We start from the raw sequence: 24,628 nt of genomic DNA, 5'->3' as shown, positions 1-24,628 counted from the left end.
CTGGTTGAAGTACGAAAAGTCATTATGCTTTTCCATGTTGTGCTGCACAGAAATGTTCGAAGTGGTTACCTAATGGTAAGAAGTTCTGTTATATGGGTTATTGTTAATGGTTAGATGATAATCATCGATTTAGATTCTAAAAATATCTCTTTGACAAAACTAAAGAGTTGAGGAGATTACCTTTACCAATTAGTGGGTGTAATATCTTGTCAAAGTTAAAAGATATCAATTTCACTTATGAAAAAATGACTCCATCAAGAAAAAGAGTAAGGGACATTTTTTAAGGTGTCTGGCCTTATATTATGGAAGTTGGTGATATTGATACTCAAGTTGGTGATCTTGATGTTCAAAGTAATGAAGAGGATCATAAAGAAGATAACCCCAATGAGTTTGAGTTATGAAAAAAAAGAAGTATCTTTTTTAAGTTACCTTATTGGAAATATAATTTATTATGTTATAACCTTGATTTGATGCACATAAAGAAGATTGTTTGCAAAAATTTTATCGGGACAATTCTTAATGTGAATAGAAGATCAAATGATGACTTAAAAAGTCAACTTGACCTAGTTGATATAGAGATTTGTCTTAACCTTCATCCAAAGTTGCTTTTTAATGGCAAATATTGTTTGCCTGCTGCTTGTTTTAGGATTTCTAAAGCTAAAAAAGATGTGTTTTGCAAGGTTTTGAAAAATGTCAAAGTTTCAAATGGCTATGCGTCAAATATATCGGGATGTATGAATCTAAAGGAGCGAAAATTCTCTTCATTGAAGTCACATGATTATCACATTTTGATGTAAGACTTCTTTCAATTACTTTACATTCATTAATGTCAAAGCAAATCACTTCTGTGGTAACTGAATTGAGTAACATATTTAAATCTCTATATGGGAATTGTATGAATGTGGAAGAGCTTGACAAACTTTAAGATCAAGCCGCGATTACTTTATGCCATTTAAAGAAGATTTTTCCTCATTTATGACAAACTTTACTATTATGATGCATTTGGTTATCCACCTTTCATATAAAGCAAAAGTCAGTGGGCTAGTTTATTATCGATGGATGTATCCTATCAAAAAGTATTATTTGCTAATAGATTGATTAGGTTTTTATTGATGATCATACCACTCTAGTTAAAAAGATATATGACTAATGTTTTATGCGATAGGTTTTTGGGGAGGTTAAAGTCTTATTGTTGCAACAAACATTATTCGAAAGGTTCTATTGCTGAAGGATATTTAGCAGAAGAATGTATGACATTTTGTTCTCATTATTTAGAAGATGTTAAAATGAGATTTAATAGACCATCGAGAAATGTTGATATGCAGCATACTGACTCTGCTTACAGTTATCTTTTTCAAAGTTTTGGACAACCAATAAGCAAAGCTAAAATGGTGGAGTTAGATGATAAATCTTGGACACAAGCACATCGATATATTCTTTTTCATCATGACTCAATTGAATTATTTCGCACGTAAGTTTTTTAGCAAGAAAATTATTCATTACATTAAGCATAATTTATTGTCTTTTTTTTATTGTTAATACTCTATCATGATACTTTGTAGTGAGTATAGAAATAATTTGAGAGCTCTTGCACATTTTCGATGATCAAACCTTCGAGAGCTTGATAACTTATTCACCGAAAACTTTCATGAATGGTTAGGAGCAACAGTAAGTAATGTCATAGTTTCCATTATGAGAAATCTACATAGAATGCTTACAGTATAACTAACATTAATAACATATATATTTATTCCACTTTTATAGGTTCGGAATGGAAGGCTTGTTAGTAAAGAGGTGAAATGTCTTTCACAAGGTCCGTACAGGATTGTGAAATGATATAAAGATTTCATCATCAATGGATTTAAATTTCACACTAAATGCCGTGAGAGATTTAGAAGTACACAAAATTCAAGAATTATTGTTACTTCATTAACCACTAGCTATGTTAGTACTAGGAACACAAACCCTTTAGAGGAAAATGTTGACTATTATGGTATGATTAATGACATCATTGAGTTGGATTGTTATGGCAAGTGAAAAGTTGTCTTATTTCGGTATGATTGGGCTGATGTGAATAATACAAAAGGTATTAAGAAAGATCAGTTTGGATTTACACTTGTGAATTTTTCTCGATCAATTCACACTAAACAATTACTAATTTTTAAACCTTATGTTTTTTCATCTTAAGTCAAACAAGTTTTTTATTCTGAAGATCCCAAAAAATTAGGTTGTTTTGTTATTCTTCGAAATATACCTAGAGACTTATTTGATATGGGGTTAGATACTAGAGATGATGTTGAACATGGTACTGAATGTTATCCTTTTGTTGAACAAAACTTGGATGAAAATATCTCTAGTACCTACGCTCAGTGGGTCGACGAAAATGCTACTAAAGACATTTATGAACCATGATGGATCATCTATATTTTGTAATTTGAGTGTTTAAGACATAATGTAGTAAATGATTATACATAATTAATGTCGCATTCATTATTATATATTTATTGTATTGTAAATCATATATTATCTTTTGATTTAATTAAATCGATATGTTCTTTATATATTATAGGTTATGATTTCTTAACTTCTTAATGACTTTATATATGTTCTAAACTAATATCTTTTATATATTCACTTTTATGATGCAGGTAAGCTACAATGCAAAAGGAGTAGATTAAAAAGAATACATATCAGAGATATTAGTTTAGAATCGTCTACGGTACTTGTTGATATTGGCTATGGACCGAATCTTTTGGAGAAAAATGAACGTACTGTCGGATCTAACTCAGTCACTTTTAACCTTTCAACTGATATTAGATCTAGCAATAGGGAGGTCCACGTTTAAATAGTATCCCATCAATTGATTATGCTTTAAATTTGAATGCAGGTATCATACCCCATATTTAGAATTCGTTTATAATGATAAAAGTATTGTCATTTTACAAATTTATTTTTTATTTTTTGTAATTGATAACAATAGTCAACGGAAGACCAGAGGCCAGACAACTTTGTAGAAATTTTTTGCACTACCTCCAAATAAGTGTATTATAGTGTCTACAAATTTTGATAGGCAACCAATTAGTGAAAAGGCTCAACTGTTGGCTAGATTTCTAGGCATGCTTGCCCATAATGGAATAAAATTGCTTACTTATTATGAAACATGGCATAAAGTTATTGCAGAAGTTAAGGTCAATGCTTTAAACTTTATTAAGGTATTAGTATAATTAATTACATATAAAAATATAATTATTTTACATTTTGTTTACTTATTCAAACTTTGCTTATTGTATTATTACAGTTAAGATTTGTACTTGAAATACCAACTTCATTTGTGCTTAAGTCATTGGAAAAGAAAAAGAAAGATTATAAGCATAATTTGAAGAATAAGTATTTCGATCGAAATACTACCGTAGAGGCGATGATGAAAAATTTACCCCATAATGTGATTAGGTGGCAAAACCTGGAGGGTACAAAGGGTCAGCCACTTCTTGCTGGCTTGTACTTCCTTCAACTCCTTTTCCTTTATTCATGTTATTAAAGGCCTCCAGAATCTTGCTTACTTCACTTTCAATCTTCTCTTGAGCTTTTTCTAGCTTTTCAAATCTATGAGAACTTTCTTCCTCCATTTGCCTTGCTCTGGACCTTGTGTTGTATGGATGAGCAGGGTTTTCGCTAGATGGAGCTATCCTGGGACCTTGAGTACCATACTTATGATTAGAAATGTTATGCTGTGCCTTATGTATGATGCTTTGATACACAAATGAAATGTATATTTTTCTGAATGAAATCTAGTATGAAATGAATGCAAATGATTGTGTTAAAACAATGATCATGAAAATAATACAGATGCATACAATCAAACAAACAACATAGTTAGTTCCATGGATGAGATGAAAGTGATGCTGATGCATAATGTTACATATGATAAAAATAATACACAAAGTTAAACAATCAAAATGATTAGATAACCACCATTTTTTGTGTCCTAATTGCAGGGTATATCTATCATTGGGCAGAAAGGGCTCTATCCTAGGTGTAGGCACTCTTAAGGTTCACTACATGCGGTTTTAAGGTCAAAGTCTAAAGGTTCTCAAATTGCTCCTTACATCCCTGTTCATCACAGACTAGTAAGGTACCCTAATCCTTACCCATTACATGCTACAAGCGAAAAAGGTTCAATTTGAGTGGGAGTATTTCGCTAGCCACTGCGGAGGCATTAGACCTTATGAAAGCAATAGGTACTTTACTCCCTCCTAGAGGGACGGAGCTCGGGTATAGAGCTCATGTTATGCACATGCATATGAATGACATAATCAACAAAGTGAATAAACATGAATGAATAATAACACATATACAAAAAGGTTCAATTTCATTTGGCTTTTGGATAACACAAATTATTTGCTGGTCTGACTCTCAAAGTCCCCAGCGGAGTCGCCAAGCTGTCATAACGTCTAGATCCGGGGATCTATCGCTAGACATTGACTTTAGGGAGTCGCCACCAATCTTTTTTGTCTAGGTGCGATTGGCCACCTAAAAAATCTGTCCTTCAAGGGAACACCTAAGTTTAAGGGTCCCTAGAAGAATAGGTTCAGGTCTACAAATCAGAACAGGGTTCGGGAGTTCGGTTACGTGTGAGGAAGGTTATAGCACCCTCACAACGCCCATCAAAAGACGGTACCAGCTTAAATTTGTGTTATCCAAAAGCCTTAAAATTTTACCAAACAATTAATTATTGGAAATTATTCCCAATTGACTCTAATACTTTTAGCAGAAAATTGAGAAAATTCCCTCACCTCAAGAGTATGCAAGAAAAACTACTGTTTCACTTGCATAGGCTCCATCGTCGGATTATTTAAAGAAAAAAAACAAAATCAAAATTAAGATAGAAAGGAAGGAAAGAATGATTTTTTTTTTGTAGGAAAAATTGATACTTTCAACTTTTCTCCAAAAATATTTTTTGGAAATTTCGATTTTCAAGGAAAATTGATACTTTCAACTTTTCCTCGAAAACCCTTTTTTTGAAAATTTATTGCTAAGAAAAATTGATACTTTCAACTTTTTCCCAAAAATATTTCTTTTTTGAAATTTTGATTTTCAAGGAAAATTGATACTTTCAACTTTTCCCCAAAAATATTTTTTTTTGAAATTTTATTTCTAAGGAAAATTGATACTTTCAACTTTTCCCTAAAAATATTTTTTTTTGGAAAATTTGATTTTTATTTGAAGAAAATAGAATAATAAAAAATAAAGAAAAGTAAAACAAAAATAAAAAAAAACTAAGATAAAAAGAATATTAAATAAACCTAATATAATAAATAAATAAACAAATAAAAAAATTTCAAAGAAAAAAAAAAAAAAAAACCTGGAGCGGCTCAGATTACGGCTCGGCTCGGCTCGGCTCGGCTCGGAGGAGTGCAGGAAAGCGCGGGTCAGAATCGGGTCGACGTTCAGGTCGGGTCGGGTTGCGGCAAAACGCGCGGATCCTCTGATTAACTTAAAGTCAAAACGACGTCGTTTTGGGAGGGTATAAAAGGCAATCCCCTTCGTTTTTTCGACAGACCGCTCCTCCCTCTCTCTCTCTTCTTCCCTTTTCCTCTCCCTTCTCTCTAAAAACTGAAGAACATCGGTGCCGGATTCTGAAAAATGTCACCGAAATCTGGAAATTTCACCGGAAGTTGGCCGGAAGATCGCCGGTTTCTGGGATTCTTCGTCGGAAACTGGGCTGGTCACAGGAAACTTCAATGTTCGTCGGAATTATTGCCGGAAAATTCAAATTTCGTCGAAATTTTCGCCGGAATCTGGAAATTTCCCAGAAATTTCCAGAAAAATTTTTCGCCAAAAATCTCTAAAATTTTTTTCTCACTCCCAGAACACTCCTAAACTTTTCTTAGCTTCCTATACCCCTCCTTTTCTCTCAAATCAGTAGCTTTGCTTACTGTTTTCTGTGTGTTCAGCATCTGTTCTAGGGGTGCTTTTTATAGGGGTTGATCAGGAGTTCCTGATCAATCCCAATTCCTCCTTGGACGGGGATTCAATCTTTGAATCCAATTGGACTCTTCTGATTGAGTTCCCCTCCACAGTGGGATTCTTCATCTTTCAATCTTAGCCATCCAAAAATCAAATAAAAAAAATACTAGATAATTAAAAAAGATAAATCAAAAATATCATAGGATAAATAAAAATAAAAAATATATATATCAGATATATAATTAGATAAATAAAAATACGAAAATGAATAAAATATATATACATATTAGTAATAATACATAAATAATAAAATACATAGGATATTAACAGAAAAAAGTAAATAAATAAATATATACATATATTAATACATAATAATAATGATAAATAATACAATACATAAAATACAAAAGAAGAAGAAAAAAAAATACAAGATAAAATTGAATTGGACTTGTCCATTTGGACCAGACCCAATTGATCTGGGCTTGGACCCAATTGAGTGTCTACAAAAACGAAAAAATAAAATTGTAGAGAATAAAGTGGCATAGTGAATTTGTTGTAAGGGTTCATCCTTCTTGTGTAAAAACTTAATCAATTTTTTAGAATTTATCAAACTAAATCAGATTCGAGCATTAGTGAATGACAAATAAACCGAAAGTTCTATAGTTTGGCAATGAACTTGAAGACACTTGGCCGGACTCAATCCACCCTTCCCTTCAATATTCTTTCCTTTATTTCTGTAGTTGTGAAGACATGGACATGTCCTTCCCAACCATTGAGTCAGACACGACTTACTGATTGATGAAAGGAGAGATTGGGAAACCGTTTCAAACAATTCCTTAGGTTCCATTTAGTAACATACATAGAAAACAATCCAACAGACTACATCAGCACCTAAACCTTTAATCCAAGGCTAACCTTTTAGGACTTTGGAAAACTGAACCCCTGCTGGACGGGCTGTAGAAGTTAGCTGCAGAGTAGGAAATGTTGACAATTAAAAAAGGACAAGAGAAAATAAAAATAGGTATACACACAAATTTTCAGATTTAACGTATTGAAAATTTTTATTAGCGTTATCAAATCAGGATAAGTGTTTACCTATAAAAGAGGAATGCTAGCGATAGCTGCTTTGAGAGTCGCTTTTCAATACTTTGTCATCTATTGGTCCACGAAATATTAGTTTTTAAACTTAAAATCAGTTGCCTATTGTTCGGGTTATTGGCAAAAAGAATAAAAAAGGTCGAGTTCTGCATTTTGCTCTAAATACATTTTTTTTATTCCATTAAAAACTTGAAAAAAAATTCTTTTTCAATTACGCATATCCACAAATTGAATAATTTTATAGAAAGAATAATGTTAGATGCTCCAACAGGAGATAAATAATTCATGGTAGGTTGTGAGATGGATTTGATGAATGAGTATTGAGTAGTGCTTATTAATAGGAAAATGTTATTACAGCTTTACAGCCCTTACAGATATTTGAAGAACAAATTCGGAGAAATTTCGTCTCTTTAGGGTTTGTTCGATGACCATCTTGTTCTCCTCCTTTTCTACAGACATCTTCTTCCATAGTCTGCATTTTTTTAATAATGCTTGCTTTATGTCATCAGAACTTATCAATGTTCCCTGCTCTGCTACCTAATAAATTAGAAGAAACACTTATTGAAAAGAATGTTGATGGGTTTAAAGCTTACACATCAACATAAACTTGAGGAAAAATTATAATAAAGAAGCACACCTAACTAGAAGCTTGCATTGAAAAATCATTGCAGCAACTTAGAACACACTCTTGAATCTCAAGGTCTAATGCTTTCAATGTGTTTACTGAAGATAGTAGCAATCCTGGTTTAGTTGCACAGCAGATATCAATTCGAGTATCGATTTATCTCCTCTCTATATCAAACTTTGTCTTCATGCAAAGTTCAATATAATGGTTAATGTACAACTGAAGCAGAAATCTCTACCTTGGAGGAATTTCTCACCAACACTTCATTTGGCTTTACTCCTTCAGGTTGTTGTTACGCTCACTTGATTACTACCCACTTCTGTTTTTTCTTCCTGCAGCTTATTGATCCTTCCTAGAAGTTCTTTCATGCAATCTATGGTATGTCCAAGTATAGATATTCTATCCATCAGCTAATGTTCGCATTCCTCTATATATCAGTTGCAGAACTCTTTCAACTTTACTAGAAAATGTCTAACTGTTTTAAAAGCTTGCATATCACTGAAATGCTATAATTACATTTTATTATTATGCTAAAAATGAAACTTTTAACAATTAAAAAAAAAAAAAAACCCAAAATCATCTTCTTGATCTTAAGGACTATTGATCTGAGCATTAAAAGTTGATTGTAATTTTTTTTGCCACAAAAAAGTTGTAAGGGGTTTTCGATTCCAAAACTTAAATTGTAAATGACGTGACCCTTTAAACGAGCAAGCGTTAAAGGTGACCGTGAGGAGTGACTCCTCTTAGCATTCCCAACTACAAATTATCAACTGCCATTTAAAAAGATTACTTGAATTAATTATAGTATTATTATAAATATTATTATAAAATTAAAAACAAAAAATTATCTCCAACCGAATCATTGATTGACTTATCCCGTGTCAACGAATGATCCCAATATGAGAAACATTTTTTATATAAATAATAAATATTATTATAATTAAATAATTTTTAAATTGTCACGTAAAAGGAAATACATGTCCAGCAAAAATCTCAAAAAACTTTGTTTTCAGTTACAGGTTTAGAAATGTAAAAGGTCGAATCTAACTCATTCTTTTAAAAATCCTATCCAAGGCTTGAAACTATTAAAAAAATTTAAAGTTAAACAAAAATAAATTTTATTAATTAAATAATATCTCATAGGAAAAAAAATTGGCATCTCCAGCACAGTCAATATGATTTTTTTATTTTGCCAGAAAACAGTGAAAAAGATGACATAAGTCACCAAACCAGATACTGCACTTCACGTCTGGACTTTGCTCAACAGTTGAGTTGAAGATTTTCTTTTTTTTTTTTTTCACTTTTTCTTTTTTCAATTTTCCCTCCGTCGTTGAGTCATCTAACGAGATTAACAAACCCACAAGTTAATAATTTTTGTCTGAAAAAAAAAAAAAAAAAAAAAAAAGAAAGCAAAGAGAGTGAAAACAGAAACAGCAAAACAGAGCGAAACAAGAAACCACACTACTGTCTCTCTGTCTGTCACATCCCCAACAAATCTTTGGTTTATCGCAGTTTTAGGACCCAACCTCACAAAACCCACCTTCTCTTCTTTTTCTTTTTTTTTTTTAATTTTTTTCAATAATGTCGTCCCTGTCCTTTCTTTTATGTCCCTGGACAAACAAAAACATTCGTTTTTGCTATTCCAACACTAAAGAAACTTCTTTTTTCTTTTTGTTTTTTAAAAAGATAGTTTTTTGTTTTCTTTCCTGGGATTTTTTGTCTGAATTTTCATTCCTTTCCCTCAGGCATTTGGTTTTTTAATTTTTCTCTTCCACCAGTTTACTCATTTGTCTTCCAACATTAGATATTTTTTAGAAAATATTGTTCCTATGTTTTTTTTTTCTTCTGATCATTCTCCAATTCCTCAGATTTTGATTGTTTCATTGTTGGCACTCTTTATAATTTGGGTGTTTCATATAGAAAAAGTTCAAATTTGATTCTCAACAAACGGTTTTAAATGCTTGGTGGGACTGAAAATGGTTGAGAAATAATCTTGTGGGGTTGGAATTTGGAAACACAATGGTGGACCTGGGAATCCCAGGATTTATTCAGGGTTTCCCTTTTGTTTAATGTATGGTTAAAACATCGTTGAGGGGGGTGGGGGGTTTGTCTTTTGTACATATTTGTGGCAGAACAACTATTCAAAAACAAGGAATTGTTGAGAGCAGAATATGGGCTGCCTTTGCTCAAAAGGAGCCCAGGATGAGAACATTAACGAGAATGCTAAAGAGAAAGACTTGAATAACAGCAACAACAAGGCATCAGTGCAATTGGTTGCTCCTGCACCACCACAGAAAGAAGATTTTTTACTTAGTAGAGGTGGCAATGATGGCTCCGCATGTCTTGCTTCCAAAGTTGATGAAGGAGATCAGAAGAAATCGTTGACTGCAGAAAGGCCCAGGAATGGCCATCAACTATTGCCAACAATGGATATGGGGGCAGGGGTGTCGCCACAGATGATTAGTATAACTAGCTCCCCGTGTGGGGCTGAAGGGGAACTAGTTGCTGCCGGATGGCCATTATGGTTAGTTTCAGTTGCAGGAGAAGCTGCTACAGGATGGCTGCCTCGGCGGGTGGAATCTTTTGACAAGTTAGAGAAAGTAATTAGTCCTCATCAAAGATTTCTTTTACATGCCTCTCTCTAGTCAGTTCAATTTTTGCTTTTCCTTATCTTCTTTTGGTTCTTATCTAGTAATATTGGATCAAATATCTTGAGCATTGTAGGATCAATCATCTCTTCAAATTGGGATGGTAGTTTCTTCATGGAATTTGAAGTTCTTTTGAAGCTGCATAAATAAATATCATAGTTATATGAGGGCTTTTTAAATCCTTCTTCCTATAACTTCCATTTTCATTCATCTGCACGTGCAATGATATTCAATTTCATGAACACTAGTTCAGTAATATATGAAAGATGATAATAAAGGTAAAGATTTTAAATGGAGCAGGCATGAATAATTGGATTACCAATTCTCTTTAAAAGTTCTAAATATCTTGAAGAAGTGGACTAGGAAAGTCTCTGGTGCAATGGTAAAAATTACATTGCCAAGCAAATTTTTGGTACTGATCAGTTACAAATGAGCATCTTTAATTGTGCATGCATTCATGTTAGTTAAATATCATGGAGAAGAAAACCTACGTCAATCTAGTGGAGCTTTGCCCTCCTAAAATTCCTCCCATGATTGTGTATACAGATCTATACAATTGATGATGCAGATGTATGTGTGGATGCATTTTGAATAATAATTCAAATTTAATTCCTCTGTCCTTTTGTTTGATAATTGTGTCCATTCCATTTTAAGAGCAATAACTGACATATTACAAGGGCTTCATTCATGCTGATTAGCTGGTGAATACGAAGGATGAATTGCAGTAATTGTTGGTCGAGCATAGCATTTGATGCAGGTTGATATTGGAATAGCACCATCTTTTAAAGAATTTTGCTTTTATAAGTTTCAAATCATCTTTGTTTCTGCAAATTGTTTTAGGTTGTGTCATGCATAGCTGTTAGCGCACATATGTTGGATTCTCTTGTTTGCTACAAAATTTTATCATCTGAATGTTAAACTAGCTGGGGCTTTGCATGATTTTTTGTTGCCCACACCAACATAGTAAGTTGTGTATGCAGATTGGACGAGGAACTTATAGCAGTGTATACAAGGCCCGAGACCTAGAAACGGGCAAAATTGTTGCCATGAAGAAGGTTCGGTTTGTTAATATTGATCCTGAAAGCGTCCGTTTTATGGCTAGGGAAATCATTATTTTAAGGAAGCTTGACCATCCAAATGTTATGAAGCTTGAGGCTCTAGTCACTTCAAGGATGTCATGCAGCTTGTATCTTGTTTTTGAGTACATGGAGCATGACCTTGCTGGGCTTGCAGCAACTCCTGGCATCAAGTTCACTGAACCACAGGTACATGCTTCTCTATTTATTACTTATATCGGGTATAATATCTTGTTGGATGGCAATTAATTCAATGTTTCATTGGGTTTATCTTTAACCTGAAGTGTTTTGGGAATCTGGGCTTATGAAACTTAAATAGTTTCCTACTTTCTCTTTCCTTCCTCTCTCTTTATTTTTCTTTAAATTAAATTCACTTCGGGGAAGCAACAAAATTATGTGATTAAAATCTACCAGTCAAGCAATGCCAGAACAGCGCCAATTTGATGGAGACTTCAATACACGTGCTAAACATGCCTTATAATCTGTACACTTTGTATAAGGAAGTAGTAATCTGTTCACTCTGATTACAGCTTTTTCCTTCTCTCATATTTTTACAATGCTAATAATACATCTTACTCGCGTTATATCTGCTGTTGGTCTTATAAGAGACATATGTGATTTTTCTGTAGATTAAATGTTACATGCAACAGCTTTTTCGTGGCCTTGAACACTGCCATAGCCGTGGTGTCTTGCACAGAGACATCAAGGGCTCAAATCTTCTAATTGACAACAATGGAGTTCTTAAGATTGGAGATTTTGGTCTAGCTACATTTTTTCAGGCTGATCAAAAGCAGCCACTAACAAGTCGTGTTGTAACTCTTTGGTATAGAGCACCTGAGCTTTTGCTTGGGGCCACTGAATATGGAGTTGCCATAGATTTGTGGAGTTCTGGTTGCATCCTTGCTGAATTATTTGCTGGGAAGCCTATTATGCCTGGAAGAACAGAGGTAGCCTCTCTTTTATGTGTTGGGATTTGACTGCAAAAATATTCTGCATATTGTTGCAAAATGCACTTTCATTTTGGTTTGTCTCTTCTGAAGAAGAATGCTAACTGATTGAAAGGGTAAAAACAAAGAAAAAAAAAGAGAAGAAAATCAAAACAAAACAAACCTAAACAAAAAGTTATGGAAAAATCAGGTTTATAAGTAGAAGTACAAAATTGTTCCAAAGTGAAAAGAAGATGAAGCTGCAGGGAAGAAAACCATTACCTCTAATAAAAACGGTAATAACAATTTTTGCTTTCAGGACAATTGATTTATCACATGACAAAGTTTCAGAGGCTTTATTCTGCAATTACCTGCAAAGAATCATTGTGGCGATGATGGATAGATAAATAGAACAGTGTGTATACATTAGCTTGCTTCTTTAATTCTTGATATGAATATTTTAAGTTTCTTTATTTCTTAAATTTCAAAAGCCTAGATATGCAGCAAAGTGGAACTGTCCCCTACATTTTGATGAAAAACCCCATTCTAAAGTACTCGTGTTATACATATAAATATTGATTGAAACCATTTAATAATTCTGCAATATGGTTCAATTTTCACTGACCACTCTCCATTTATTGCTTTCTAAATTTCTTCCAACATTTGATTTTGCAGCATGCTTGTTTACTATTTCTATTGTTTTTATAATACTTTAGTTCCAAAGTATCTTCCAGCATCAAATTAATATTGGAATCCTGCAATCTGCTTGAATTCCTCTAATAATAATTCTTCAATATGGTTCAATTTCCACTGACAAAGATGCTTTCCTGATGTCAGAAAAAGAATCCCTGACAGTCAAGAAGCTCTCAAAGACTTTCTTTTCTTTCCTTCTTTCTTCTTTTGTTTTGGTTTCCATGTTGTTCTTTATTACATATGTTCATCCTTTTCTATCTGGGTTTTGTCCTTCAACTTTATGTTAGACAAGGTTATTGATTGTATATAGCATAATGCACACTGTTCAACACCATTCTCTTCATTAGGTCCTGTACCTGCCTATTGACGTTTGTGTTGCTTTATCTGAAAAAAGTTGTTCCCATTGACAATGCACTTAACGTAGAGAGGTTCCGGTAGATAGGATAATGTGATGTACAGAGAAGAAACAAAGAGAGGTAGAGGTAGGAGAAAGATTCTAATGGTTAGTAAACAAGTATTTTAGTTCTATCACAAAATATAGCTTAGATTGAGCTGAATGGAGTGAAAAGACTAGCTAGTTTGAGAGGCTGTTGAGTAGGGCCGAGTTATAAGAGTGAACTTATCCTAGTTAGTAGTAGTTTCTTTAGATGGATTAGCTCTCTTAAAAGATTCATATGCCTATTTCCATGTTTTTTGGTGATTATTTGCTTTTCTTTTTCTGATTATTTCCAGGTGGAGCAAATGCATAAGATCTTTAAGCTCTGTGGTTCACCCTCTGAGGAGTACTGGCAGAAAACAAAACTTCCACATGCAACTAGTTTCAAACCACAACAACCTTACAAGCGCTGTGTTTCTGAGACTTTCAGAAACTTTCCGCATTCTGCCTTGTCTCTTGTTGATAAACTCCTTGCAATGGAACCGGAAGATCGAGGATCCATTGCTTCAGCACTTAGAAGTGAGGTATTTAGACAACCATCTATTTGCCTTTCCATGGCTGTTTAGTATTTTCTCCACTTCTTGAAAGATGAATAAAAAGCTTGATGTGAATTTTAATCTTCTTGTGCTACGCTGTTGATTCGATTGCTTGAATTATCAATTGGAATTTTAAAATACATTTTTTACTATTTTTATCTCCTTTTCAGTTCTTCAGAACAGATCCTTTCCCTTGTGATCCATCAACACTACCAAAATATCCTCCAAGCAAAGAACTAGATGCCAAACATCGTGGTGAGGAAGCAAGAAGGTATGTTGTTGCTATTTGAAAACCCTCACCGTTTATGAAACCTATGCATACACAAATGCATGCTGTGTGCTCATAAAAGCAAATATGGATTACCACAAAATTGTCAGAAAAAAAATATAAGAAATTCATATCAATCACTTTTGCCTCATGTATAACAAAAGAATGTTTATGAGATGAAAATTTGATAGCTTTTGATTATAAAATCGTTAGTAATATTAGAAAGCAGCCTGAGAAAAGGAAAATACATTTACTTACTAAGTTATGCTTACCATTATATATCCTTAACTTTTTATAGTTTTCTTTTCTTAGTTCATTATATGTAGTTATATCCTGTTTGTGTGTTTCATATACTGCAAATTTCAATCCAATTGGCTTAACCTTATAATCTTATGATGCATATATCCCATGCTGATGGATGCCTAAGAATGAAAAGACTAGAATAATGAAATGATCTTCCATACATTTCTCTTTTTCATCATTGGAAAATTTTTGAGCCCATCTTTCTAAATCTATATTCTATCATGTAACTTCAGGAAAAGAGCAGAGGCTGTGAAGGGACGCAGACCTGAATCTGTTAGAAGAGGTTCAAGAGATTTTAAGGGAGTGCGGACAATGGAATTCATTGCCCAGGGACAGCCAAAAACAATCACCGGTCATAAATATGACCATCTTGAGGATGGTGCCTCTGGCTTCCGAATTGATCCACATAAGGTCACTTCGCAGAATGGCTTGTCTCATTCCTCGTCAATGATCCACCCTAGTGCAATAGGATCATGGAATAAGGCAGGTTCTACAAGAAATAATGGCAAACTAAGAGCACATAATTCATTGAAGCCTCAGGCAGTTAATGCTTCCAATAAGAAAGATAATGGAGGATCTGACAAAGATCTTGCATCGGTAAATAACCTGTTTCTGCCTACTTTTCCTTATTCTAACAATTATTGTTATCACCATTATCGCCGTCATTATCATCACTATCATTCTTTGGTCAGATCATAAAAATCATCAATAGATACATTGAACAAGATATGGAACCCAACGCATGAATTCATAGGCTAAAATAATGGTCATGGAAAATATTAGATATTACATCTTTCTAACCGCAAGATTTTCACCAACAATATGTGCTCTCATAATTTGACAAGTTCCGTGCCAATGAAGTGAAATTCTTTTATAGTGTCTGTGTAAGTATCTGACATGTTTAGACGGGGTTTGTGTAACATTAGGTGTGCCAAACGTTGATTTTCTGATGGAAACCTCTAACTAATATATTTAGTTATTTATTTGAAAATCTCTAACAAATATTGGTTTTAATAAAAATGGTTCTAGCCAACTTAGAGACTATCATGTCTTTGCAATCTGCAAGTGTCTGAGCGTCATTTGTAGAATAAATCTGCATATTTTAATCTGTTAAACTGAATGCATCATATTGTGGCAATAGCTGAGACTGTGAGAAGGATTGGAGATTTTTAGGTTATATAAATTGTCATCATATTTTTGCATTTTTTCCTCAGTTAACAAAGCTCTATAAAGTGTCTATTGCATAAATTAGACATTTTCGTCATCTCAACTGTTTTTTCATTTTCCCTATCTCTAGTAAAGTTACTAAGGTCACCAAATTATATCTTTTTTATTTTCTTGATGGATTTCTCTAGTAAGTAATAATCAAAATGTCCTCAACTATTCTTTAACTGTGCTATTTCAGGGTTATGTACCAAGGAAAAACAGGATCCATTGCTCTGGACCACTGATGCCTCCTGGGGGAAACATTGATGACATACTTAAAGAGCATGAGAAACAAATCCAGCAGGCTGTACGTAAAGCACGTCTCCAGAAGTCAGGAACCAATAAAATTTGCAATGTTTATGTACAGTGATTCTTAAAAACGTTTTGCTCTTTGCTTCCTTGTGAGAAACTTGCTCCGAGGGTCTCCGACTGTTTTCACTGGCAAAAGCACGTTGCAAGCAACCCTCGAAAACATATTTGATCATAGCCGCATCATGCAGAAATTGAAATGTAACACTGATTTGGGGTCGTGAGACTTTCTATTTTGTGAAATATTCTGGAGGGATTTGTTCGCTTGCTTGCATGTCACATGCAGGAATTTGGTTTGTATCGTTGGATGGGGTTCTTGAAAGGAAGCTAACATTAACCTTCCATGTATCTTTTTCTTCCCCAGATTGGCTGTATGTAAGAGATAGCACACGTTTTTGGCATCTGTTTTGTTTGCTTGAAGATGCAATCCTATACAATGAGGACGTGAATGAACACAGCCGGAAGGAACAGCTAAAATGATTCAAATGTCTGTAAACTGAAGATCGAGCATCGAAAGCCATCAATTTGAAGCTATAAAATGGATTCGACATCTTAAACAAAAGTCTCAAACAGTAACATTTCAATTGCAAGAACTTTTGTTAGTTCTCACCACTTAGTACAACATTGCTTTGAGCTATTTTGATCATTCCTAGTTTGCTAAACTTACAAATTAGAGTACTATTTTTTATACTAATTGTTAGTTCAAAGTATTGAATAAATTAAGAAAAAGTGAATTGGTTTATCAGAAATTTTAACATTTGTTTACCAAATCTAACTATATGTTGAATATTACAAACTGGTTTTCCAAAGTTATTAATACAATCAATTTATGAATCTCTTAATGATTTTCCTAAGTTCTTTAAAGAACTATTCAAGGGTTATACCCCTCTCAAGTTCATAATCTCATAACTAAACACGTGTTTTGCAAACTTAAAAAAAATAATTTCTCTAAGATTGGATGTTTATTAAGTCAAAATACAAATAAAATGTATAAATAATAATAAGAGGATTTGAATACAAAGTAAGAAGTTATGCTCTTAAAAACATTACTTACTCTTTGAATGCTTAAAGAAGATAAAAAGTGGATAACAATCATTTTATCTTGACTCTTGATCCTTCATAATACGGTGGAGAATAAAAATAAGAAAATAGCTATTGCTTTCATTTAATGTATTGAATGCCTTTGAAAAAAAAAATACGAGTGTTCGAAGTTGTCATGATCATTTGGAGAGAATCAATCCATTTTGGCCTTTCAAGCCAAACTGAGTTTCTAAAAAAATTACTAATTTATTCTTTTTACCAATTGATCAATCTAATTTAAAAAAATAATCAATCCATTTTCATATGAATCGATTTATTTTTATAAATTTTAATTTTAAAATCTTTTTATAATAAAAATCGATTGATCTTTATTTTTTTTTATTAATGGATCGATCTAATTTAAAAAAAAAATCAATCCATTTTTATATGAATCGAATTATTTTTATAAATTTTGAATTTGAAATCTTTCTATAATAAAATCGATTAATCCATTTTCATAATAATTCTATCCATTTTTGTTAATTTTATATTCGAGATCTTTTTATAAAAAAAATCGATCCATTTTTTTTTGTTAACAAAGAATCAATTCTATCCTAAAAAGGGATCGATATTTTTTTTTAATTGTGTGTAAAACTTAATTTTAATAGAGAAAATGTTTGCTTTTATCTTAAATAATATTTTATTCAAAAAACTACTTGTAAAATTTCACTTTTTGAATTTAAAGTGATTTAATCTAATTTTACAAACAAAACATAATTATTTATTTAGTGCATATAGATTTATCAATTTAGAAGCAAGTACTAAATTATAAAATTTAATCTTAATATTTTATCAATTTAAAATAAATATCAATTTAAAACTAATAAAATTAAGTTAATTATAATTTTGAAGGCTATTTTATTGATAAATTTAAATTTTGACTGATTCAACAAAACCCAAGCAATTAATCGATAGTTCAATATGATTTAAAGTAAGGTAATTGTAAGTCTGATTTAAAATAAGAATTGATCGATTTAAATGTTGGATCATCCATTCGAATCTGGTTTTGATATCTATCTTATAGATGGATTTGTTGCTTATGCTTGTTTTTCTAGTTTAGGTCTTTTCTGGATTTTGACTGTCGTACAATTTCCAGGGAAAAAGCCCATATGTCACGGCTCACAGGTGCATGCATAGAGGTGCGAGCGTGACTAGTGAGTGATGCGCCTGTGTCTGGGCGCCGCTTTACACATTGGAGCGTGTGATGTTGGTATTCCAAAATTCCGCCCGGGGATTTGTTAGTTGGGGCGTTCGATCTGCCATCCATGCGACTCGGCAAATCACGAAAAATACAGGCATCAATAATTTTATGTCAATCTATTTTGGTCGATTCTTTACTCTTTCTTTGGCGTTGAGCTGGCCATACAAAGCAAGCAAAGCTGCATGCGGCTTCTTTCCAATTCCAATTGCTTTCTTCATTACTTAAAAAAGGATTAAATAAATGGGGATCTAATCTTGTTATTATCTTTAATCCAATCTGCAGTTGCTGCTTTTTGCTTCTGCTTTCTGTCTGCAACTGAAAAAGCCAAAGCTAAGGCTAATCGCCAATTATTATTATTATCATCAAAAATGGAGTGAGCCCTCTGGATCTCAGCATCTCCTCATTTCCACTCACTCTCGTCCGTCTCTCTCTTCCTGTTCTCCCTCTGCGAGGTACAAAACACAAATGCCACCACTTATCTGCTTCTCTTTTCCTTTTCCCTGTGATTTAATTTAATGAAGTTCATAAGTAAATAGTGTTTGATTAAATCATCATCATTATCACCGATCAGACTCCATGATTTTACAGGGTTTTGCAGACATGTCAGGCTCAGGCATAGGGATAGGGCGGAGAGGAATTCATTATTTGCAGAAACTAAAAGCCGCAAATATACCTTCCGATTTGATAGAAAAGGGCCAAAATTGTGTAATAGATGCTTCTCTTACCCTTATTCGCGAGAGGGCGAAGCTCAAGGTAATTGATTCTTTAATTGCCTCATTAATTCATTTTGAGTATCAATTAATGTGAAATTTATAAATTACTAGGGACAACTTGTGCGTGCTTTAGGAGGTGCTGTCGCATCCACATCTCTGCTTGGAGTTCCCTTAGGGCATAACTCATCGTTTCTTCAAGGGCCAGCTTTTGCTCCTCCTCGAATCAGGGAGGCGATCTGGTGTGACAGCACTAACTCAACCACTGAAGAAGGTAGCTGCCTCAACTTCCTTTCAAACTAAAACTTCAAAATCCCTCTATGATGAAGACCTGCTAATTTGTGAACCAAATCGTGTTTGTTTCGTGTGTAGAATAAAAAAATTTTCATGTCATAATTCATATTGATATGCCAACTACAAAATATATTTTTTGGTTTTTGTCAATATCAATTATGATTTTTGTCAAAATTTTAAATCATATCACTTTTATATCTTCATTTTATATGGTTTTCGTGTTGTCATTGTGTCACGTCTAAAATTACCAGCGCTATTATGCTGCCCTTGATAAGATTTTTTCTTTCTTTTTTTACAAGAAGTTATATCCATGACATGTGGAATGGTTTGTTTGATTATTAGTACTGATATGAAGTATCCGATCTCCTATCTCCTTCACTTGTGCTCCTGATTTTATGACCTTAATATTTGCTCTGTTCTGTTTCTGGCAGAGTTTTAACTACTCTGATCATCATTGCAACGGACTTGGCTGACATTTGGAATCTAAATTATAAATAGTTCCTGCATGACTCCTTAATAATATTCTCAATCTTTTCCTTGGTCATGCAGGAAAGCAACTAAATGATCCACGGGTGCTAACTGATGTTGGTGATGTCCCTGTCCAAGAAATCCGTGATTGTGGTGTGGATGATGATAGATTGATGAAAGTCATAAGTGAATCTGTCAAGCTAGTAATGAAGGAGGTGAGTGTCTGTTTGGCTTCTTTCTTCAGAATTACTATGACTAATTATGATGATTGTTTTGGTATTTGGACTAGTTGGGCAAATAGTTGAATTGCTGAACTTTGTCTCTATAAACAACCTTGTGATCATCTATGTGGTTTAAATAGGTTGAAACTAGTTTAGTTTATTGTTTTCTTCCTGCTTTCCACTAGTTTGTTGGTCTTCCTTATGGAGGTCTTTCTCGCCAAAGCTTTTTGTCTAGATAAAAGATCAGTGGTGTTCAGGGAGCCTTATATCTATATGCTGGTTGCAATCAATACATGATTATCTTCCTAGTACCTCCTGGTTCAAATAGGTGAATCTCAACTCTTTCAATTTCCATGCTTTTCAGGATCCATTACGCCCTTTAGTTTTAGGCGGTGACCACTCAATATCTTTTCCTGTTGTAAGAGCTGTCTCTGAGAAGCTTGGTGGACCTGTGGATGTACTTCATTTAGATGCCCATCCCGATATTTATGATGCCTTTGAAGGAAATAAGTATTCACATGCATCTTCTTTTGCACGAATTATGGAGGGTGGTTATGCTAGACGCCTTTTGCAGGTAACTTTTTTGTTCAATATACGGGTATCAATGGCTTTTATATTTTCCTATCCAACAAATAGTTCTAGACCAAATATGACTCCAACTGTTTTCCAGATGTATTTTTCCCTTTCTTATTCTAAGATGTATATCTTGGATTTGAGGTGGTGACTTTGCAATTCTCTAATTTTTGCCACCCATGTATGTTCTTTACCTACTTTTTGAAAAGCTGTGTTTATACTTTATAGTGCCTCGAGTTCCTCAGTGAGGGAATGATGAGTTTTCTTACAGGTTGTTTTAGTTGTTTCATCCATTTTGTTTATAGTCCCTCATTACCAAATGCACAAAAGGGATGATATGTCTTGTTTGGAACCTAATTGGCTGAAATGCTGTAATTGTAGGTTGGAATCAGATCAATAACAACTGAAGGGCGGGAACAAGGAAAAAGGTTTGGAGTGGAGCAATATGAAATGCAAACATTTTCAAGAGACCGTCATTTCTTGGAAAACCTGGTCTCTCTCATTCTCAACTCCTTTTTCTTTGTAATTTCTCACGTGTCTTTTTCCCGCTCTTGTGTATCTTTCTTCCTGCACATGGCTAATATGTTTTCACTCATCAACTTCATAGCATAAATTGTTACAAATGTTAAAATGGATTCATTTTGAATTGAACACTAGAAAAGCTGTTTGTTTGGTGGATGATACAGCTAATAGTGCATTCTTTTGACAGAAACTGGGGGAAGGAGTAAAAGGCGTGTACATATCAGTGGATGTGGACTGTCTTGATCCTGCCTTTGCTCCAGGGGTATCTCACATTGAACCAGGAGGCCTTTCCTTTCGCGATGTTCTGAACATCCTACACAACCTCCAAGGCAACATCGTTGCTGCAGATGTGGTAGAGTTCAACCCACAACGTGACACTGTTGATGGGATGACTGCAATGGTTTCTGCTAAGCTTGTAAGAGAACTGGCAGCTAAGATGTCAAAATGATAAGTTTTGCCTTCTTGCTAGTAATACAAAAGGTCATCTTCTACCTATTTTTATATCTGTTTAGCTAAACATATGACAATGCCAGTCCATCTTATACCTGAATAAGATAGACAGGCCATTATTTTCTAGTTTCATGTTGTATGAATCAGTTTTTAATCATAATCCATCCCTGTCCCTCTTTTGTTCCTGGTTGATTGGTGAAACACACTTATTCTTCACATAAGCAGATGTTAGAGAGAGAGAGAGGTCTAAAGATAAAAGGCATTTTGTATTAGTTTAAGTCTCATTTAAGATCATATTATACTTAACAGCAGATTTGCCCTAAAATCTAATGGACATATTTGAGCAAAGATAATTCCAAAAGCCCCTATAAAACCCCATTTCTTACTTTCCCACAAGTCATTCCAAATTCCCCACTTTCTCTCCGACTGATATATCTGCCTGTCGTTGTTGGTACCCTAGATTAGTGTAGTGCTCTTAGGGTCCTCGGCCCCCTTTTTTTTTTTTTTCTTTTTCCAAGTTTCTCATTAGATTGCCGAGTTAGCTTTTTATTATAGGTTAATTTCATTCTGATCTTTCAGTTTTGAATATAATTTAACATAACTACAATAATTTTAAGAATAGATAATCCACCCCAATTTGTTATGCAGTTATAAAATTACCCTTCAAAATTTATTGTATTTATATATATATATTATTTTTTATTTTATATATTTATTGAATATATAATAACAAAAATTATTTGTATTCAAAAATTATAACTTTTAACTTGGATTTACTTATTATAAATAATTTTTAATTTAAAATGAATAATTTTGTCATTACTACATTTTCACAAATAAGTAGATTTAAGCTTAAAATATATACGAGTACTATAATAACTAAAACTGAATTAACAGATATACAATTGTAATCATTTTCTTTTCAACCAACCTTTTTCATATTATATTATTCATGTTTATTAAATTGTTACATGTCAAAATAATATTACATGCTTAATGTATTTTATTTTATTAGACATATGTCTACATATTAGCATATTTATAATTGTAAGTTTTTTTTTTTTATGTTGTATCTAAATGTTTCATTATTAATAAAGTTGATATTATTTTGAGAAAAAATTTATTATTTTAAAATATCATTTTATGTGAGCATTTGAGAATATTGACTTTTTAAGGTTAAAATATTTTTTAAATGAGATTTTTAACATGGAAAAACCTAATTGTCTTGTGAAATTAAAAATTTTAGGGCAAATTATTCATTTTTTAAAGTAATGGACTTATGTTAAATTATATTTAAAACTCAAGGACTCGAGTGGAATGTACCTTTTTATAATTCAAGCTTTTTACTTTTAGTCAACGAAAAGAAAAAGTAATCCATGAGAAAATTTTAAAATGGGTTTAAGGTTTAAAATAATCCTTTCATATCCATATTCAAAAGTCAAATGAGTTTGATATGACATAGACACATAAGCAAGGTCAGCACAAGTTGATCAATTCAAGAACTACACTTGGCCTCACAAGTTTCACTTCACATAAAATCATTATTCATTCAATTATCCTATTTGAACTAAAAAAGATCACATTTTTTAATTTAAAAAGAGTTTGAGCTAAAATAAAAGTATCTAGGTTCATTCTTTTACCTGAGCCACTCTAACTCACTTGTAGAGCATCCTTCTTCTTATATTCTTTTTTTTTTTTTTCAGTTTTGGTTTTCACTATCTTTCTTGTATTTTCTTTTAGTCCATTTCGCTAAGGTGATAGACTAGCCAAAGGGTTTTTGTTTTTCAACCTTTTTTATTTCAATACAAGTTCATGTTAAGTTTTATTCAAAGCTTTCATCTTTTACATTTCAAGCAACTAAGTTTATTTTTAAGTTTTTTTTAAGCTTTCGGTTTTGCTCTCCATTTACATTTTTGCAACTTGTTATTTTCTTAATGTTCAGCCACTCCTAATTCTCCTAAAGCATTTAGTTTTCTTACTTTCCATTACCATATACATTTTGTTGCAAATTTTCCTTTTCTTTTCTTGTTTTATTCGACGACCACCATTGCTAGCAAGTTCCCATCTTGTTTAGCATTGCAATCAGCCTTTACAGTTTCATTACTCTTGTTTTAAGCTTTGTTCTGTCTTTGGAGAATTTTGACTTCACTCTTGTCATTTGTTCTCTATTTGGCCCATTTCATTTCCTTTTACACTTATTAGTAATGTTTCGATTTTGCTTCAATCACTCTCTATTAAGTTTGATTTATTTAAATATAAGGTTGAAAGACTCATTTTGATACTTAGTTTTGATTTTCAAACACCTATATTCTAATCCTCAAGAGAATAATACTTTACTCACTACTTTATTACTTGAATGCAATATGTGCACTTGCAGGCTAAAAAGCAACAATCAATCACTTTATTAAAAAGTAGCTTGTATTCTTTTCATAGAATCTAAATGACAACTCATTAGATTATCTTGTTGAAAAGCTCAATATTACAAAAATCTTATTGAATGTTGATTTGAAGGCAAATAAAAAAAATGATTCCATACCATAATTCTTATTGTAACATGTTAAATTTTAAAATAAACATCAAATATAAAATCAATTAACAATTAGTGGAAGGGCCTAACTTGAATAAGATTATAAAAAACCCAATAATTTAACAAAAATGAGATAATGCCACTTTAATAGGCATCATGACATGTAGACGGAGACTTAACTTACTTCGTGACAAATTTGAAAGGGGTAATAGGCAATAATAATAAGAAAGTATAATAAAACATAACCTAGGCTTTAATATCATATTAAATATTAAGATAGACATCTAACGTAAAATTACTGGTAATAGGTATGGTATCAAAGCAACTTATCTTTAAGCATAAGATAATATATGTGTTTTTTGTGAACCTACTATTCAACACTAGTCCATTAGAAGATTAACAATCACCTAACTTAAGGTTGATTTCATAGTAGAATTAGCTTTTAAATAGAGAGAATAGTTATTGACACTAGTTTTAAATTGTAAAAATAC

General features: G+C 32.8%; 2 protein-coding genes across 5 annotated transcripts; both read left to right on the top strand.

The window, feature by feature from the left end:
- The first annotated feature begins 8,937 nt into the window (after positions 1-8,937).
- LOC111287445 (putative serine/threonine-protein kinase At1g09600) lies at positions 8,938-16,837 on the top strand. Its single transcript, XM_022878020.2, has 7 exons — positions 8,938-10,290; positions 11,319-11,603; positions 12,044-12,361; positions 13,766-13,993; positions 14,176-14,276; positions 14,810-15,173; positions 15,982-16,837. Exons 1-7 carry the CDS (start codon positions 9,862-9,864, stop codon positions 16,150-16,152), a joined length of 1,896 nt encoding a protein of 631 aa, XP_022733755.2. The 5' UTR covers positions 8,938-9,861; the 3' UTR covers positions 16,153-16,837.
- Positions 16,838-18,334: 1,497 nt separating this feature from the next.
- On the top strand, positions 18,335-21,795 carry LOC111287447 (arginase 1, mitochondrial-like). Of its 4 annotated transcripts, none has more exons than XM_089759150.1 (8): positions 18,335-18,466; positions 18,655-18,824; positions 18,971-19,125; positions 19,197-19,356; positions 19,926-20,059; positions 20,430-20,639; positions 21,020-21,130; positions 21,348-21,795. In XM_089759150.1, the coding sequence occupies exons 3-8, from the start codon at positions 18,973-18,975 to the stop codon at positions 21,606-21,608; spliced, it is 1,029 nt and encodes a 342-aa protein (XP_089615276.1). In that variant the 5' UTR covers positions 18,335-18,466; positions 18,655-18,824; positions 18,971-18,972; the 3' UTR covers positions 21,609-21,795. The 4 variants fall into 4 exon arrangements, with proteins under 4 accessions (XP_089615276.1, XP_089615275.1, XP_022733756.2 ...); XM_089759149.1 differs by having other exon boundaries at positions 18,353-18,466; positions 18,961-19,125; XM_022878021.2 differs by having other exon boundaries at positions 18,409-18,824; positions 18,961-19,125.
- Positions 21,796-24,628: the final 2,833 nt, after the last annotated feature.

This window comes from Durio zibethinus, chromosome 4 (assembly GCF_047325235.1).
Source record: "Durio zibethinus cultivar Kanyao isolate XHJ-2024 chromosome 4, ASM4732523v1, whole genome shotgun sequence".
In the NCBI taxonomy this organism is placed as follows: domain Eukaryota; kingdom Viridiplantae; phylum Streptophyta; class Magnoliopsida; order Malvales; family Malvaceae; genus Durio; species Durio zibethinus.
The sequence above is the reverse complement of the archived record's forward strand: the minus strand, read 5'-3'. Positions and strand labels throughout refer to the sequence as shown.

Bases quoted from the DNA above. Each gene is read 5' to 3' on its own strand.
- LOC111287445 (XM_022878020.2), top strand. From the start codon at position 9,862: ATGGGCTGCCTTTGCTCAAAAGGAGCCCAGGATGAGAACATTAACGAG. The intron at 10,291-11,318 runs GTAATTAGTCCT...TTGTGTATGCAG, and splicing joins CTTTTGACAAGTTAGAGAAA to ATTGGACGAGGAACTTATAG. The intron at 14,277-14,809 runs GTATGTTGTTGC...ATGTAACTTCAG, and splicing joins CGTGGTGAGGAAGCAAGAAG to GAAAAGAGCAGAGGCTGTGA.
- LOC111287447 (XM_089759148.1), top strand. From the start codon at position 18,949: ATGATTTTACAGGGTTTTGCAGACATGTCAGGCTCAGGCATAGGGATA. The intron at 19,126-19,196 runs GTAATTGATTCT...ATAAATTACTAG, and splicing joins GCGAGAGGGCGAAGCTCAAG to GGACAACTTGTGCGTGCTTT. The intron at 21,131-21,347 runs GTCTCTCTCATT...TTCTTTTGACAG, and splicing joins GTCATTTCTTGGAAAACCTG to AAACTGGGGGAAGGAGTAAA.